Source organism: Entelurus aequoreus, linkage group LG07 (assembly GCF_033978785.1).
Source record: "Entelurus aequoreus isolate RoL-2023_Sb linkage group LG07, RoL_Eaeq_v1.1, whole genome shotgun sequence".
In the NCBI taxonomy this organism is placed as follows: Eukaryota; Metazoa; Chordata; class Actinopteri; order Syngnathiformes; family Syngnathidae; genus Entelurus; species Entelurus aequoreus.
This window is the reverse complement of record NC_084737.1, coordinates 25767465-25787174: the sequence shown is the minus strand read 5'-3', so window position 1 is coordinate 25787174 and position 19710 is coordinate 25767465. Positions and strand designations below refer to the sequence as shown.

Sequence of the window (19710 nt, the reverse complement as noted above, 5' to 3'; positions counted from 1 at the left end):
TGCCCAATGGGTTGAGTTTTTTCTTGCCCTGATGTGGGATCTGGGGATGTCGTTGTGGCTTCTGCAGCCCTTTGAGACACGTGTGATTAAGGGCTATATAAATAAACTTTGATTGATTGATTGACATGTCTTTTGGTGTCCTTTAGTATTTTCTTTTAATGATGTAAGTTTTTTTTTCCCACATAGAATATATATTATTAAACTATTTCCTATATCAAAAAAAACTTCTTTAAGTACTTTTCGGACTATAAGTCGCAGTTTTTTTCATAGTTTGGCCGGGGGTGCCGACTTATACTCAGGAGCGACTTATGTATGAAATTATTAACACATAACCATAAAATATCAAATAATATTATTTAGCTCATTCACGTAAGAGACTAGACGTATAAGATTTCATCGGATTTAGCGATTAGGAGTGACAGATTGTTTGGTAAACGTATAGCATGTTCTATATGTTATAGTTATTTGAATGACTCTTACCATAATATGTTACGTTAACATACCAGGCATGTTCTCAGTTGGTTATTTATGTGTCATATAACGTACACTTATTCAGCCTTTTGTTCACTATTCTTTATTTATTTTAAATCGCGACTTATACTCCGGAGCGACTTATACTCCGAAAAATACGGTATACATTTTTGCGTCTTGAGAGGAGAAGTGCAGCCTCTCTCCAATGAGCGCACTTTCGGCTGTAAAACAAGGAAAACAAGTGGTTTCAATGTAGATGCAGTGCAGGACTGCTTCTAAAATACCCATAAAAAATATCACATGTCTCCTGCATATTTCAAAACATAACAAAACGTCGCAGGTGGGAGCATGATAACATGAATGCGCAGTAATTAAGAGTGTTTCTGTGGTGATGCCCCGTATAGTACACGTAAAGTAAGGCCGTCTACACCGCCTTTCAATTGCACACGCAGCAAAGCGCGTCGTAAATCAGGTCCTCTGTCTCAAATTCGATCCGGTGTTCTGGCAAGAAACACAGCACCATCCTGGAATTTATATACTCCAGCATGTGTGTAACAAGGAATCCTGAAATATAATTGTGTCTTCCTGAGCAGTGCATCCCTCTTTCACGTTTAGCCACGTAAACACTGAAACACAAGCTGAGCCCAGCCGATGGTGGATCAGTTAAAAAAGACAAATATCGATCCCCAAGACTGGCATGGAGACACCTCCGGTTAAAGGCCTACTGAAATGTGTTTGTCATTCTTTTTTGGTGTGCGTTCAAAGTGCGGCGCATATTTGTAACGTAACAGTGTTAAAGGCCTACTGAAATGAATTTTTTTTATTTAAACGGGGATAGCAGATCTATTCTATGTGTCATACTTGATCATTTCGCGATATTGTCATATTTTTGCTGAAAGGATTTAGTATAGAACAACGACGATAAAGATTGCAACTTTTGGTATCTGATAAAAAAAAGGCTTGCCCCTACCGGAAGTAGCGTGACGTAGTCAATTGAACATATACGCAAAGTTCCCTATTGTTTACAATGATGGCCGCATGAAGTGAGAGAGATTCGGACCGAGAAAGCGACAATTTCCCCATTAATTTGAGCGAGGATGAAAGATTTGTGGATGAGTAAAGTGCAAGTGAAGGACTAGTGGGGAGTTGAAGCTATTCAGATAGGGAAGATGCTGTGAGAGCCGGGGGTGACCTGATATTCAGCTGGGAATGACTACAACAGTAAATAAACACAAGACATATATATACTCTATTAGCCACAACACAACCAGGCTTATATTTAATATGCCACAAATTAATCCTGCATAAAAACACCTGCGTGTTTGTTACGCTAGCTCCTAGCTCCTCTGCTAGCTCCTAGCTCCATAGAACACGCCAATACAATTCAAACACCTGATCAACACACACAATCACTCAGCCCAAAAGACTGTTCACCTAACCCAAGGTTCATAAAGTTTATATATTTTTAAAAAGTTACGTACATACGCAAAAAAAAGTTGCGCACATACGGTCAAGCGATCAAATGTTTAGAAGCCAAAGCTGCATACTCACAGTAGCACGTCTGCGTCTTTGTCATCCAAATCAAAGTAATCTTGGTAAGAGTCCGTGTTGTCCCAGTTCTCTACAGGCGTCTGTGTATCGAAGTCAAAAGTCCTCCTGGTTAGAGTCTCTGTTATCCGAGTTCTTCCATCTTGACTGCATCTTCCGGGAATGTAAACAAAGAAGCGCCGGCTGTGTACTGTTGTTGCTGACTACGTTAGAAAAATACGTCCATTTCGCACCGACAACTTTCTTCTTTGCTTGCTCAGCTTCCTTCTCCATAATGCAATGAACATGATTGCAACAGATTCACGAACACAGATGTCCAGAATACTGTGGAATTATGAAATGAAAACAGAGCTTTTTCGTATTGGCTTCAATGTGGAAGGCATACCCGTGTTCGCCGGTCTACGTCACGCGCATACGTCATCCTCAGAGGCGTTTCGAACCGGAAGTTTAGCGGCAAATTTAAAATGTCACTTTATAAGTTAACCCGGCCGTATTGGCATGTGTTATAATGTTAAGATTTCATCATTGATATATAAACTATCAGACTGCGTGGTCGGTAGTAGTGGGTTTCAGTAGGCCTTTAAGACACTTACAGCGTGTTAGCTTTGACCAGCAGGTCAGCGTTGTCAAACAGGAACACTTGAGGCCACTCCACCAGCAGGAGGAAGATGAACTGGATGAGTAGCATCAGCGCCAACTTCCCTATGCTGCTGATGTGGAGGAACACGGAGCAGGCCAGCAGGGTCAGTAGGACACTGTAGCTGAAATACTGCAGGGGAGGAAGGAGGATGGACTAGTCAGACTTTCTTCAACAGTTGATGCACACACATAGCTTACAGCTTCTAAAATAGCAGGTGCAATGCATTATGCAGTATCATGCTTTAAACCCCATTTGGAAAAGCTGTGCACTACAAAACGTCCTCATTGTTGTCATTAATCCTGACTTCCTCATTTTGATTAAAAAAATCAGACCAAATATTTATTTTTATTTTGTAGGTTATATTTATTTATATATTGTGCTCCTGAGTTGATGCTGCTGATCAATTTGAATTGATATTTTTTATTGAGTTTATGTAATTTTAATAAACATGTTTATAGTTTAAATAGGGATACCTTTCTTTTATTTCAGGCAAATTGATGCACTTTAAATCGTTTCTGTTACAGACTAAAAAAAACATGTTAACAAAGTAATAATTTTTTTGTATGTTGATCTATAATTACATTTTTTTGGTTTTCTTTAATGTTAATAAGGATATATTTTTATGCAGAGTTGTACGTATAAACAATTTTATAGACCAGGGATGTCAAAGTCAAGGCCCGCGAGCCGGATCTGAATTATCTACAGCCCCCAGGATGATATTTGATTAGTATTAGAACCGGCCCGCAGGCCACAGCCGCATGCTGCTGTTTTGCACGCACCAATACTCCATCAGTGTTGCCGCTAGGAATTTTCCAAATGGGGTCCCAGGGACCCCATCAAGTCTTAAAAATGGGGTCCCACAGTACATTTTTGGGGTCTCACTTTTTTTGTAACTGTTTTGAAAAATGTATGCATTATTGTGTTATATCTTACATTCTATATTGTGTTTTGGAAAAAGTTTGACATAAACGTTACTTAATTCATTTAAAAAAAAAAAAATACAAAATACATTTTTATGCATATGTAAATGTATTCAGTTATAAACATTCATTCACTTTCTTCTTTCCTTCACGGATTTAAACTTTACAGCTGCCGGTATTTTAAAAAAATATTTTTATTGTAATATTTTCAGAATGTGTTTGTTCTATTTTTGGCCAAAGTAAGACGAAAAAAAATATCTGAAGTTGTCTTTATTTTTCATTTTTAATGTCATGATTTTAATGGTGCGGCCCGTGTGTGCACAAGGTGGGGGTGGTTAAATTGAGAAGCACTGGCTTACGGGGGTAAAAATCTACAGGACTGACCTCTGGGAAATGGCAGGGTGTGACCTGGCTGGAACACAGAGTCAAGCCATCCTTTGCTGTCTTGGTCAGGTTGTGCAGCAGACATAGTGTCACTGGCGTGTTCAGCTTGTTGGCCACACACTCCTCCAGCTGGCCTCTGCTGCAGGTAAACTAGCAAGAAAATAATCCGTCAGTCAAGAGGAGAGCCACAGGATACTGCAGTGATACAAAGTGCGGAAGTGGTGTTTTTACAGGAGGCTACACTTTAGATATGATTGGTACCAAACACAACGATATCCTGGAGGACTGATGTCAACATCAAGTTGCCAGGCAACCAGCGGAAAAACACTAAAAGTAGGAACTTTTAATCAGTGAGCTTGAAGAGATCCTGTTGCTTTTGGACCAATGTAGGTAACTCTTGCCAGGTGTTAACAATTAGCATAAAAACACAATCTTTTTTTGTGTGTAAACAAGATACAATTGTAGTCAGAGTTGGCCAGTATGGAACACACATGGCGACAGACTGAATGCAATTAATTATAGGTCTTACGCTAGTTAAAGTGCATCCTAAGTTGGATTGGACTCTTTTTAAAACCGGCAAGACGGTGCCACAAAGTCTGTAAATGTCTTGGCATCTCTCATTTCGGTGAGTCAAAAATGTTACAAGATACAACCCTCACAAAGCTGCCGCCCCGTACCATGTTAGCGAAGGAAGCGATGAAGAGGAGGAGGATGGTGAAGACGGCCACCAGTGTGCTGTTGGCACGAGACTGAACTATTTTCTTGGTTACCGTCTGCAAGGCAGCTGGGAAGAGCTTCAAGAGGAGAAAAGAGAGCAAGGGCCATGTTAGAGGTGCGAGATGTCAACATACTGCGGCGTACCCCAGGGGTCAATACTGGGACCAAAATTGGTCGATCTCTATACAAACAACATTTGTAAAGTTACAAAAGAAAGTTATTAGCAAATGACACGGCTGTGTTTTGTACAGGAGAGAACACATAGAAGGTAATAAAATAGTAACAAGAAATTAACAAATTAAAGAGACTATCCTTAAAAAGGAACTGCACTTTTTTGTTCACAATCAATTTGAGAAACAAGAACACACGTCTTTTTTCTTTTGTCAAAATTTTAAAGATGAGAAAAAACGCTTGAAAAATGCAACTAATAGGGGATACGGTTGTAGCTGTCATAATCCGTGGCCCGGATCATGTTTTGTTTAAGTTTTGATGTTACTTTTGGACTCCCTAAGTACCTGTTTTGTGCACCCCTGGGTTTGTTTTGGTTACCATGGGTGCTGATTGGTTTCAGCTGCCTCTGATTAGTGTCCGGGATGCTCACCTGCTGCCGGGCACTAATCAGGGAGCTATTTATTCACGTTGCTCGTCACAAACAGTCTGGCTTCGTTGTTTGCTATATGCATCAAGTTAGTTTCCGAGTTCATTATCCCTGTGCTAAGTTTTTACCTTAGCTTCCGCGTGCAATCGGCCCGCATCCCTTTTGTTTGTTTTCGGTCAGCTTGTATTTCCGTGTATGATTTAAGAGCAATACATCACATCCTACCTGCACGCTTCGTCCGGAGTTGTCCGTCTGCATCCCGGGAGAACAATCCGCGCAGTAAGATGCGACCCCCACGTGACAGTAGCCTTCAAAACCCCTCAATGTCGGGACTTCTGGCCACAACTGTGTGTTCCTACTATCGAGTTACAAAACGCTTGTATGTGTTCTAATCATGGCAGACTTGTTAAAAAAAACCCCAACAAAGACTACTATTTTTGGACAGATGAGGATTCACAACCTTATATTTTTGAAGCTGAATGAACAGAGGATGAACTGCTGCTTCTAGAAGCGAGCACAAAGAAGAGAGTGAAAAGTTGGATCAGACGGAAGCCGATCGAGTGAGGTGAAAGCGACTGGAAGCTGCAAATATGGAATTTGGAGACAAGCTATTTGGACATAAATGGAGTGCTTACCCCAAATGAACCAGAAAAAAGATCCCCGCCCAGCTGGACCAAAGAGACAACTGTCCATCGAGTGAGTCACACTTTATATTGATCATCGTGTTATTACAATACACTGTCTGGCTAGCTGTGTACAAACAAAACATAAAATGTGGGCTAATACTTTAAAGATACTGTTATATGATTGTTCATGTTTTTTAGTCAGTACAGATTGGTGTTCTATCGCAGTGTTGTGCATCACAAAGTGAAACACGTTTCGTGCTGACGCAGAAGCTAGCTTTTCTTTTGCCGTAGTTAGCTTTTAAGGCTAATACCGTAGCATGGTGATATGTTACTACGCTATAAAAAGAGTTCCTCCGTGTTTGCTCTTACAATAACAATGTCGCTACAGCTTGGTTATTGTACAGGTTACGGAGCGTAAATTAAGTATTGTTGACGGTTTTTGAATGCATTTTTGCATGTTAGAATGAAAAAAAAAACAACCTTTTGGCTTCTTGACTTTCATAATGATTGAGAACGATAGGCAAAATTCGAAAAAAAAAGTGCAGTTTCTTTAAATCATAGTAAAACTAAAATAATGCTATTTAGTAACAGTGTGAGAGAAAGTCAAACACAAATAAAAATAGATAGAGTAGACATTGACATGATAAAAAAAAAAGGTGTAATAATAGATAATAAAAAAATAACTGGAATTTTCATATAAAATACACAGCATAAGATGGCAAGAAATAATTAAATAATGTAGAAAGCAAAATATGTTTTGGACCAAAAATCACTCCATATACTCACGAGTGTTACTATACTGTGTCTAAGGTATTGTGTATAAATATGGGGAAATAACTACCCATATATGCTCATTTCAGTAACCCTGTTACAAATCTAGGATATTTTTGATAATATAGGACATAAACTAATGAGGGACTGATTTTCATTTGAGGATATCTGCACTGGATCCTTACTTTGATGCAGGAGTAGATGGAGCAGATGAAGAGGATGTTGGTGAGGAGGATGAAGATGCTGATGTACAGACCGATCATAAGCGGCGTTCTGCGGAAGAGCGGAAAACAGGCTCATTAGGGTGTTTAACTGTCATTAACCCCTCGTAAACTAATCAACATGCACATTTCCTGCCCACAGTTCAGGGGGACTTTTCACTAAAAGAGCGACTTACATAGTGAAAACAATCATCTGAATGGCACAGATGCAAAAGAAAACGAGGAGTGTGCAGCCCACGTAACCTCCAAAGCCATCATCAACCTTTTTGGAGTACTGGCAATGGAAAATCAATGCGGGATTAGTTACTCAGCAGAAGAAATCATTGCTTTTGTGAACCCGATGAGGACTTTTACATGAGCTCTCGTCAAACACTGACCTTTTTCTCGAGGTCAGCAGTTTGAAAAGTGAGCAGGAACCTTTTGACGTGGTCCTTCCGCAGCTGGTCGATGCTGCGGGCGTCGATGGCCCTTCCAAGGAACTCGTCCACCTCATCTTCAGGGTTCAAGGCCTCCTGAATGCAGCGGCTACAAAGGAGACGGAACATTGGGTCACATATGGTCGTCTTTGTTTTTGTTTCTGAGTCGGGCCTGTGATGTGATGGGCAAGATGAGTCAGAGCTAATATGGCGTTTGGGCCTGGTGGGATTTGACTAAATAAAAGCAACAGTAACAGTCTGCTGATCAACCCCTCCTAACGAAAGCAACTCTGAACAACTCAAACACTCACTTGTCCTTGCTGGATGCTTCATCGATGCCCTGAAAAGAAACACAGTGTGAGTGAGAGGAGAGTGAAAAGGGTGATTATCATGTGGCCGCAAGTGCAGCTAAAAAACAGACACCGGCTCAGACATCTGTACAGCTAATCCCGAGAACCAGGCTGATGTTTTAATTCATGCTTAAGGCTCTAAATTGCAATCCCAAGGGTTAAGCCCTTGGAGATGCAGAGGAGAAGAATGATATTTGTTAATAAAGACATAGATCACAAGATGCAGCCTCACCACAATTGCTAGTAAACGATGCCGTCATGTTACAATCATACAGTAGTCCAAGTCCGATTAGATCACTTTCTTCTTATTTTAGCGTCATCTTTTGGAAACAGCAATTCAATTTGGCAAAGGTCATCACAAATATAACCTAGGGCCTGGTCTACATACTAAGATTCAGGTAACAAGTGCTGAACGGCGTGTACAAACTAGACGATTGCGTGTTCTAGTAGTAGGTGTGTTGCGGATGATCTACTAAGACTGTTTTATAAGTGAAAAAGTTTTATAAATGAAAAAGTGGTGCAGGCCGCCCTATCCAAATTAGGTTCTTGTGTGCACTACGCGGATTATATTCTATAAAATATAATATAATATAATATAATAATATCATATATCAGTATATATTATATACTGAATATATAATATGTAAATATTACATATATGTTATATTTTATATTGCTACTATGGTGCATTTTTAGTCTACTTTATACCTGTGTTATCCTTTCCATCCTTTGTAACTGACCTACTGTGTGGAACAATTTCCCTTGTGGATCAATAAAGTCTAAGTCTAAGTCTATGGAGAAAGTCATTTCCTTCCCCATTCACGTTAACATCCTTTTCTAACTGTGGTGTTTTGCTATGTATTGAAACATGCTGCAGAATGCTATAATATATAATATATACCACTTTTTCTGGGCATTTTAGAAGCTGTCTTACAAGGCGATCTACAACGGAACACACTTTTTAGTGTGACGATGGTGCGCTCTGGGAGACGCTGACACTAACTGCGAGCAAGCGCTGGGATGATCCACATGCAAAAAAATTAGTTTTTTTTTTTTTTTAAACACCAGCAGACAATTTGCTAACTTAAAATAATCTCTTATATCATTCATCAGCTCAAATAATTGCTTGACATGTAATATGTCTAATATATATATATATATATATATATATATATATATATATATATATATATATATATATATATATATATATATATATATATATATATATATATATATATATATATATATATATATATATATATATAATATATATATATATATATATATATATATATATATATATATATATAAATAAAAAAAATATATGTATATATATGTATGTATGTATGTATATATATATATGTATGTATGTATGTATGTATGTATATATATATATATATAGTATGTATATATATATATATACACACATACATTTCAAACAACCTAAATGTAGATGCAAAAATGTGGCTGCAAAACAGTTTCATGCTTGATAAATCAAAGTGCGAGCGCTTAGTGATTATATTTGCATCTTCTGCTCTTACTATTATGGGCGTTCTAATGATCAGCATATGGTTTGGTAAAAAATAATAGTGGTACCATTTTTACATTTGCAGTAATACACTGTAAAAACAACAAACGTAGATTTTAAGGTAAAAAGAAACCCTGGCAGCTCAGTTGCCAGAATCTTACTGTAAAACAACACAATGTTTAGAATAATAGGCCGTAAAAAAACACCCTACATTTTTACGAGTAAATTCTGGGGACTGTGCTATCAGTTTTGATTGCAAAATATACAGATTTTTTTCTACAGTGCACGGAAAAATATGTATAACAATCAAATCCATCTGCAATTGTGTAACAATGTCACTAAGTGAATCCTTCTACATTTGTATGCATATATTATTCACTGTTACATGAAAGCCCTCAATGAAAACAAGTTTGACACCCTTGGTTTAGCGTAATTGCAACCTGCACACCTTCGGCGGTTGATAGTTACATATATTATAGCAATCTTGAATCCTACTATAAAGAACAATACAAACACAACATTTACAGTGAAACATAACACACATTGGGCAACACAAAGAGCAACTTCCTGTAAGCAAGCGAAAAGTGTCTCTGACCATCTCCTGGGGAATTCAACAGTGTAAAAATATTAAAATAGTCGCTGGTAGAAGTAGTTAACACATATAGTCACGAGGTTCACAAGTGAATACTTTATGCGGCCCAGCCTCACCCCGACTCTACTTCCAGTGGCCCCCAGGTAAATTCAATTTGAGACCCCTGCTCATAAGACTTGATCGTTTGGCCAGTGTATAAGAGCTGTTTTAGATTTGATGTTATGTTTAGGGGCAGCACAGTGGTACAGGGGTTAGTGCGTGTGCCTCACAATACGAAGGTCCTGGGTTCAATCCTGGGCTCGGGATCTTTCTGTGTGGAATTTTGCATGTTCTCCCCGTGACTGTGTGGGTTCCCTCCGGGAACTCCGGCTTCCTCCCACCTTCAAAGACATGCACCTGGGGATAGGTTGATTGGCAACACTAAATTGGCCCTAGTGTGTGAATGTTATCTGTGTTGGCCCTGTGATGAGCTGGCGACTTGTCCAGGGTGTACCTCGCCTTCCGCCCGAATGCAGCGCCCCCGCGACCCCGAACGGGACAAGCGGTAGACAATGGATGGATGGATGAATGGGTTATGTTTAGGCTGGAGACCCCTCTGAAAAGTGTCGTGAGCAAGCTAATAAATAGTCGTTAATAATCCCCCCCCCCCACAGTGTCTGTCTCACCATTTGCCTGAAGACTTTGGACTCCTTGGTTCTGGCGAAGGATCTATCAGGCACCCAGCGTGGCATCAAGCCATCTGCAGAATTTGCACGGGCTCGCTGCATTTTAGCCATCATGGCTTTCTCCTCTTTCTGAAGAACAAAACAAAAGACATTCTTAAATGGCTGAATCTTGCGGTAGCCTATGTAAGTACCTAACATTCTCTATCTAAAGAGGTCTGTGTGCACTGACCCTCTTCTGGCTGCACCCCAACACCAGAAAGGTTTCAATGTTATTATCCTTCAAGTAAGCATTTCTCTCCCCTCCGAATCCTGGCTCTACCTCATAGTCCTCGCTTAGATACCGTAGAGTATCACTGGTGATGTGAATGCGCCTATCACACACACACACACACACACACACACACACACATGCTATGTCAAGAACCAAATGGCCTATGGCAACTTCTATGAGTAGAAGAGCAGGTGGGGCGGGAGGAACTAACCCGGCCTTCCCGCCGGCCTCCATTTGGTTGGCGAGAGTCACGTCGTTGGACCAGACGTCAAACTGCCACTTGCGCAGGCCCAGCACGCCACAGTGAACACGCCCGCTGTGGATGCCCACCCGCATGTTGACATTGACTCCCGTCACCTCTCTCACCAGCCTGCGGACACACAAATGCGCTCCTGTCAAAAACCGGCCTCACACTTCCATCCACTTCACATTCACCGGGAACGCACGACTCTCCGATTGTGTGTGGCGAGTCCTTTGCGAGTGCGTCACTTACGAGATAGCTTCAATCATGTCCACTCCCATCTCCACGCAGCAGTGGGCGTGGTCGGCCCGGGGCTCGGGCAGCCCTGACACACAGTAGTAGCAGTCCCCCAGGATTTTGATGCGTAGGCAGTGGTTCTCCTGTGCAGGACGAACCTACATGCAATTAGCACTAATGCACAGCACGCTCATGTCAAATATAAACCCGTGTATGCATGACTGCGATGACTCATCAGTATCTGCAGAGTCTAATTGATGTGTTACACAATGCTTAAGTAACCCAACCCCCGTGTCCACTTTCAAAAGACGGACATCATCACATGATCAGAGTTGTTGTCAAAAGGAGGTCAGAACCCACCGAGGCGAGCTTATCGAAGCGGGCGAACAGCTCATTGAGCGTCATGACCAGCTCCTGGGCCGTGCACTGAGACGCCAGGCTGGTGAAGCCCTCGATGTCTGCAAACAATATGCTGGTGGGGTGTTGGAGGGTACCCAAAATAGACAGAAACAAGAAGACAAAACATGACATCATGTAATAAACTACAGAGGCAATTAGCTGTCCAGCTGCTGTGTGAAACCAGAGGGCGGGAGAGAGAGAGAGACATTTGTTCTGATCCGACGCTCATCATCTGGGCCAATGTAGGTCACCTCCTCCAGCCCTTCCCTATGAGAAACATCTCGCCTCCCCCTGTCTGCATGCCATTCATTGCTAACTTTTGATAGTAATGAGAGGCGAGGGGAAAACACACATTGAGTTCCAGTTAAGGTCAGTACAGTACACGGTGCTCTCGGCCCCCTGGGATTCTCCAGTGGGGCAAAAACTGTCCCAAAAAAAGCTGCTCAAAGGGCTGCAGGTTGAGGGTCATTTGTGTGTTGTTGTTTTTTTTTAATGTTCATAAATATAAATAAAGACCGTTAATGGAAGAGAAGCCGGACTCTCGGCTGCATAAAGATCAACTAGTGATACGTTTTCATAACATACATTTTCTGCATTAATTTTCCAGTCTTGCAATGGCTGCGCATTGCATTTTACAGCAAACACACTGGCTCGCCCTCGGCAGTTACAGCAGTGACATTTTCTTTGGGCCTTCTAGAAGCGCCAGACAAATGTCTGTTTTTCGTCAACAAAAATCACCGTAATAAAAAACAGCAAACGTTCATATATGTTCTATTTAGGATGAGCGCTATACACAAGCACTATAGCTTTTTATTATCCTCCTGAGAGCCAGCTTCCCCTTGGTTATGGTTATGATTTACGTTTATTTCAAACATGCATACGGTTAGAGTATGGAACATCACGTATTTCCAGTTAGTCGTTACAACATGTCGAAAATTTAGTTTTCATAGCGTTTTCTAACACATTTGTTTGTTCACTTCCTGTACTCAATCTGTAACACAGACAAATAGACACATAGATAACTAAATAAGTAAATAAAAAAATACAAAATAAAGAAGCTTCCCATGAATAAATAGTTAATTAAGTTGTGATTAAATAATTTTTTTCGGTTAGGTTCAAATATGTTTATCAGGATTCTTCTTCTTTGTACACTTTGAACAGTTTCTTAAACTGGAACCTATTAGTACTTTGATTTATTTGTTAAATCCATTACATACAGTCATTTAATTCCACGTACTGATATACTAAATGTCTGAAGTGTTGTACTGTCATACAAATGTTTTAAGTTAGATTTTTTCCTAAGGTTATATTTCTCCTTTTTCATTCAATAAATAAAGGCTTTCAATGTTCTCGATAACCAACAGTATTATTATTCTAACTCAGTGGTCCCCAACCTTTTTGTAACTGCGGACCGGGAAGGGTATTGGGGGATGGTATTATTCTTTTTTTTTGTCATAAAAAAATACAATCATGTGTGCTTATGGACTGTATCTCTGCAGACTGTATTGATCTATACGGGTTGGTGCACTAATTGTAAGTGTATCTTGTGTTTTTTATGTTGATTTAATAAAAATAAAAATATATATGTTTATATATTTATTTATTTTATTTTATTTTTTATTTCTTGTGCGGCCCGGTACCAATCGATCCACGGACCGGTACCGGGCCGCGGCCCGGTGGTTGGGGACCACTGTTCTAACTGACCTGTAACACTGTCAGCTAAATAAGCTTACTTATTTGTACTTATTTCCCTATATGTCTACACAATAACTCAGATATGGTACCTAGTGGCCATTTATTGTTTTGCATAACAGGGCAAATAATATAAAAACAAATGTGTTCCCGACAAAGAACTACACCAAACACAAATATCCACATGCAGAAAATTGTAGTTCTTAGGATACACATGACAATTGTGAGAGAGTATGTGGTGAGGCATGCAGTGTCTATTTTTAACAACCATTTGGTTACTACTGTTTTACATTCTAATAATTCACTGTTGTGATTGAATTGCATTTATATAGCGCTTTTTCTCTAGAGCAGGGGTGTCAAACGTAAATAGTTTTTTTGCGGCCTGCGAGATGAGTTTGCTAAGTATAAAAATGAGCTGAAATTGTTTAATGAAAAAAGATGCTGTTGTAAAGGGATGTCACCATAGCAATTCTTTGTACCCCCTGCCGCGAGAGCGCGCATGACTTCAAAGGGGGCGGAGCTATGTGCCGTGTGAGATAGGAGAGTAGAGGCAACACTACCGTGTTTGGACACTACATACTTACGCTGCTTATTACTACAAAATGTGGATTGTTATGATCATGCCGTGATTGTCAAAGATGTTGTTGGTAATGTAACCTGTGACATTTCTATCGCCCCCAAAAATGTTTTTAATAATCTACATTTCGTGCTCTTCTACTTATGACTGCATGGGGACACGTTTTCTAAAAATATGCTGATATAATATGTATCTCCTTTTAACTTCATGTGTGATTAATGAAATGACTCCAAATTCAAAAGTTTTGTTGTAGATGATGCTACATGTGTACAGAATAAACCACATGATGTTAGTACATCAGTTGAGGAAATGAGGAAATTACTAATAACATCCTGTAATTTGATTTTGATATTATTATTCATTACATCTTCTGATAGATTAAAAAAAAATTAACACCAATGGGAGAATTTTAAAACTCTGCCAGACTCAATCCCACCTATTTGACTAATTACCTTGATCAAATATCTGAGTTATTGTGCAGAAATATGGAGAAACAACTACAAATGTGCACTTCATTCACTAACGGTGTTACAAAAAAGATCAATTACAATAATACATAATGGTGGATACAGAGAACATACAAACCATTTATTTATTGAATCAAAAATATTGAAATTCAACTATTTGGTGCATTTGCAAAAAGCTACAATTATGCACAAAGCAAACTATAACTTGCTACCCAAGAATGTACAACAATTCTTCTCAACAAAAGAGGAGAAATATAACCTTAAAGGAAAATCTAATTTAAAACATTTGTATGCTCGTACAACACTCTTTAGCATATCTGTATATGGAATTAAATTATGGAACCGATTAACCAAAGAAATCAAACACAGCACCAATATGATTGACTGTTCAAACTACAGGTGTTCACAAAGTACACAGAACAAGAATTATGATGAACATCTTGAACCCTTTTTTAATTTTTATTTTAAAAAATGTTTTTACTGAGACAAACATTATTTATGTATTTAATATGTGTTTACTTACTATGGTATATTATTTGTTTGTTCACTGTTCTGTTACAGAGAACAAGGAAATAGGATACAATTGCTATGGTAGGAAAAGGTGTAGGATTAAATAAACTCAGTTTCTTCCTACTCCTTTTCGGACGTGCTGTAATGAAACAACTGGAAATATGTGATGAATTACATTGTATTGTATGCATGTTCGAAATATACTGAAACTGAACTGAACTGAACTGAACAAATCATTTATTCAGAAAGTACAAATAACGACAAATTAATATAGAGTTAAGACTATTAACCGCCACATTTTGAGAATGTGTTTGTTATATTTTTAAACAAAGAAAGCAATCAGACGTTGTCTTTATTTTTAAGTTATCATGCCATGATTTTACCAGTTTGGCCCACTTGGGAATAGATGTTCGTCCATGTGGCCCCGGAGCTAAAATGAGTTTGACAACCCTGCTCTAGAGACTCAAAGTGAAACCTAGCCAATTTACATCTTTAAGCTACATTTAAACCAGCGTGGGTGGCACTGGGAGCTGCTGGGTAACGTGTCTTGCTGATTATCGGTCCTGCTCAACACCGACATCTATTTAATAATACCACCTTAACATTTGACAACCAAACAATTAAACAAGGCGACTCGGTAAAGAATCTGGGTATTATCTTCGACCCAACTCTCTCGTTTGAGTCACACATTAAGAGTGTTACTAAAACGGCCTTCTTTCATCTCCGTAATATCGCTAAAATTCGTTCCATTTTGTCCACAAGCGATGCTGAGATCATTATTCATGCGTTCGTTACATCTCGTCTCGATTACTGTAACGTTTTATTTTCGGGCCTCCCTATGTCTAGCATTAAAAGATTACAGATGGTACAAAATGCGGCTGCTAGACTTTTGACAAAAACAAGAAAGTTTGATCATATTACGCCTATACTGGCTCACTTGCACTGGCTTCCTGTGCACCTAAGATGCGACTTTAAGGTTTTACTACTTACGTATAAAATACTACACGGTCAAGCTCCTGCCTATCTTGCCGATTGTATTGTACCATATGTCCCGGCAAGAAATCTGCGTTCAAAGAACTCCGGCTTATTAGTGATTCCCAGAGCCCAAAAAATGTCTGCGGGCTATAGAGCGTTTTCTATTCGGGCTCCAATATTATGGAATGCCCTCCCGGTAAAAGTTAGAGATGCTACCTCAGTAGAAGCATTTAAGTCTCATCTTAAAACTCATTTGTATACTCTAGCCTTTAAATAGACTCCCTTTTTAGACCAGTTGATCTGCCGTTTCTTTTCTTTTCTTTTCTACTCTGCTCTACTCTACTAGCCTGTCCATCGGATGGGGACATCTCTACGCTGCTGACCCGTCTCCGCTCGGGATGGTTCCCGCTGGCCCCACCATGGACTGGACTTTCGCTGATGTGTTGGACTTTCACAATATTATGTCAGACCCACTCGACATCCATTGCTTTCGGTCTCCCCTAGAGGGGGGGGGGGGTTACCCACATATGCGGTCCTCTCCAAGGTTTCTCATAGTCATTCACATTGACGTCCCACTGGGGTGAGTTTTCCTTGCCCGTATGTGGGCTCTGTACCGAGGATGTCGTTGTGGCTTGTACAGCCCTTTGAGACACTTGTGATTTAGGGCTATATAAATAAACATTGATTGATTGATTGATTGAAGTATGAATGGTGGAAGCGGGAATTGAACCTGGAACCCTCAAGCTGCTGGCACGGCTGCTCTACCAACAAATGCCTTTGTGCAACAAGTTGTTTGACAAAGCACTCCACAGGTAAATATCGTATATGGGTCACCGGATAGAGGCCATTCTCCCTTGTTTTCCTTGTTCCCCACCGCCAATCGCCACGGCAACGTTAAACGCCCCAACAGGGGGATACACGGTCAACTAATGGGTGGAGATTTGCCGCGGCTTGTAAGGGCTGAGTTATTTCCACTCACATGGGGTGAAACCCAGCGGTGAGGGCCGAAGCAGCGGGCGCGCAAACTTGAGGACCGGCTCCAATAATTTGCAGGAGAAAGCCCAGCAGTGAGCCACAGTGCTGTCAGTGTTGATAAACAAGGACATGCATAATACATGCTGTCAGGGAAATAGCTGCTGGAGTGACTGTGTAACTGACACATCAGTCAGTGAGGTCAGTGCCATGGGCGACACCATGTGACAGCAAAATCGAGAAGATCTTCGACCTCTTTTGTGTGTGTGTGTGTGTGTGTGTGCGCCGGCTTTACCTAACATTGTCATGTTTTTGGATGTAGATCTTGTGGAACATCATATCTTCCTTCTTCGCATTGATATCGGCCTTCATCTCCATGGCAACGTGCCTTGGCAGCACTGACAGTAGTAGGCGCTCCTGAGAGAGCGAGCGAGCGAGCGAGAGGGAGAGAGAAGAGAGGAGAAGAAAATTAAAGAAAGCCCAACAGTGAGAGAGTCCATTAATTTAGTCACGTTTCCGCAGTTAGAATGTGTGTAATGAGTCACGCTGCCTGGTTGGCATGTGCGTGGGAATGTGTTAGTCAAGAGCGGGGATATGTGTTACACTTCGAAACATATTGTTGACCTCGGAATACTGAGACAAACAAATGAGACAGGAAAATTGAGACGGCATGTGTTGCTCTTTTGCATGCATTTTCCCAACAGATGGCCCCTGTGTCATTACCTCCAATAGGTGCATGTGTGTGTGTGTACCTGCTGCTGGTTTTCCCTCTGCAGGTGAATTCTGGCCTGAATGTAGCCTCTGGTCTCCTGGAAGGCTTGTCTCTGGGAGACCTCAGCGGGGTAGTGGGTGCAGACCCCGATCATGTTAGTGCAAAGGAAGATGACAACGTTGGCTGTTATCTGAAAATACGCAACACACGACAAGAAGGAAATGTCACAACGTGGGAAAATGGCGAACTCTGCCGGGTTTGTGTCAGATCAATAAACATACGAACAAGGGCGACGGATTGGAGGATGGTGACGTGGCTTGTGGTTTGCTCCGCATGTAACAATTATGTAAACCAGGGGTGTCCAAAGTTTTTCCAGCAAGGGCCGCATACAGAAAAGTTGAAGGCTCTCGGGGCCACTTTATACTTTTTTTTTGTACATTCAGGACCTGAAAACCTCTTACATGCCAGTTATTATTAGTTTTTTTTTTTATTTTGCATGATTTCCTGTCCAGCGCTCTTATTTTTTGTTCCACGTCCTTTTTCACGACCTCAACGTTGTACCTTTACAGTTCATGCGTCTCTTTTCCATTTGTGCACCTGCCTTTCTCCGGTAAAGAAGACTTGTTTACTGCACTTGCCTGCCGTCTCTGCATCCCGGAGTGCCTAACGTAACAAAAACTAATACAATGTAGTTGAATCAATTATTCTTATTACTATTCTTTATCAATATTAGTAGGATTATTACATTATAAGGCTTAGCACACTCAAAATCTTACCATTACCATTGTTTTCTGCACTTGCCTGCCGTACCTGCATCCCGGAGTGCATACATAAAACTAAACGTAGCAAAAAACTAGTAAAATGTAGTTCAATCAATTATTCATCTTATAATTAGTCTTTATCAATACTTATTATTTTAAATATTTTGCTTTCGCAAACTCAAAATCTTACCATATCTTGCAAGCAATGTTTACATATGTTCATCAAACACCATGTAAAAGACGCACAGGTCAACAGCAATTTTGGTTTTCAGGTCCCATTTTGGGGGAATTTGGTCTGGTTCCATTTTTCCTAAGCACAAATTGTATTTTGTCGGTGTCGCGGGCCATCTAAAAATGAGCTACGGGCCGCAAATGGCCCCCGGGCCACACTTTGGACACCACTGATGTAAACAATTGTATGACGACAGGAAGACATTCCCCACAGCTTTAGACACAGATGGCAAGCCGACACAATACTTTAACCAGCTTTGTTAATCCTATTAAGTCAGTGCTAGGATTATTGTCCTGTTTATTGTATTTCAACTCCTCCACTTTGGGGAAGGATCTCCTCCCCAACGCGGAGATGGCACATCACCCTTCTCCGGGCGAGAACCATGCACTCGGACTTGGAAGTGCTGATTTTCATCCCAGTCGCTTCACACTCAGCGGCGAACCGATCCAGTGAGAGCTGAAGACCTTGGTCAGATGAAGCCAGCAAGACCACATCATCCGCAAAAAGCCGAGACCTAATCCTGCAGTCACCAAACCGGATCCCATCAAAGCTCTGACTGCGCCTAGAAATTCTGTTGTGAACAGAATTGGTGACAGAGGGCAGCACTGGCGGAATTCAACCCTCACTGGAAAGGGGTCTGACTTACTGCCGGCAATGCGGACCAAGCTCTGACACTGATCATACAGGTAGCGGACCGCCACAATCAGGCAGTCCAATACCCCATACTCTCTGAGCACTCTCCACAGGACTTCCTAAGGTACACGGTCGAATGCCTTCTCTAAGTCCACAAAACAAAACACAAGTAGACTGGTTGGGCAAGCTCCCATGCACCCTCGAGAATCCTGCCGAGAGTATAGAGTCGGTCCACAGTTCCACGACCAGAACAAAAACCACACTGCTATCCCAGGTTTGACTATCTGACATAGCCTCCTCTCCAGTACACCCAAATAGACCTTAACGGGAAGGCTGAGGAGTGTTTTCCCACGATAATTGGAACACACCCTAAGGTTTCCCTTTTTAAATGGAGGAACCACTATGCCATTCTGCCAATCCAGAGGCACTGTCCCCGATGTCCACGCAATGCAGCAGAGTCTTGTCAACCAAGACAGCCCCCCAGCATCCAGAGCCTTAAGGAACTCCGGGCGGATCTCATCCACCCCCTGGGCCCTGCCACCGAGGAGCTTTTTAACTACCTCGGCAACATCAGCCCCAGA

General features: G+C 40.9%; 1 protein-coding gene across 1 annotated transcript in view; it reads right to left on the bottom strand.

Annotated features, from left to right (window-relative positions):
• The window catches only part of LOC133653588 (adenylate cyclase type 6-like), a 125936-nt gene that overhangs the window by 30262 nt on the left and 75964 nt on the right, over positions 1 to 19710 (bottom strand). Inside the window, exons 4-17 of the mRNA XM_062053024.1 lie at positions 17544 to 17693; positions 17087 to 17208; positions 11560 to 11671; positions 11215 to 11342; positions 10933 to 11091; positions 10680 to 10821; positions 10451 to 10579; positions 7624 to 7652; positions 7274 to 7421; positions 7073 to 7170; positions 6861 to 6948; positions 4641 to 4757; positions 3964 to 4113; positions 2613 to 2788 (exon numbers count right to left, since the gene is read on the bottom strand). Of these exons, the coding sequence (XP_061909008.1) occupies positions 2613 to 2788; positions 3964 to 4113; positions 4641 to 4757; positions 6861 to 6948; positions 7073 to 7170; positions 7274 to 7421; positions 7624 to 7652; positions 10451 to 10579; positions 10680 to 10821; positions 10933 to 11091; positions 11215 to 11342; positions 11560 to 11671; positions 17087 to 17208; positions 17544 to 17693 (1748 nt within the window). The remainder of the gene's footprint in view (positions 1 to 2612; positions 2789 to 3963; positions 4114 to 4640; positions 4758 to 6860; positions 6949 to 7072; positions 7171 to 7273; positions 7422 to 7623; positions 7653 to 10450; positions 10580 to 10679; positions 10822 to 10932; positions 11092 to 11214; positions 11343 to 11559; positions 11672 to 17086; positions 17209 to 17543; positions 17694 to 19710) is intronic.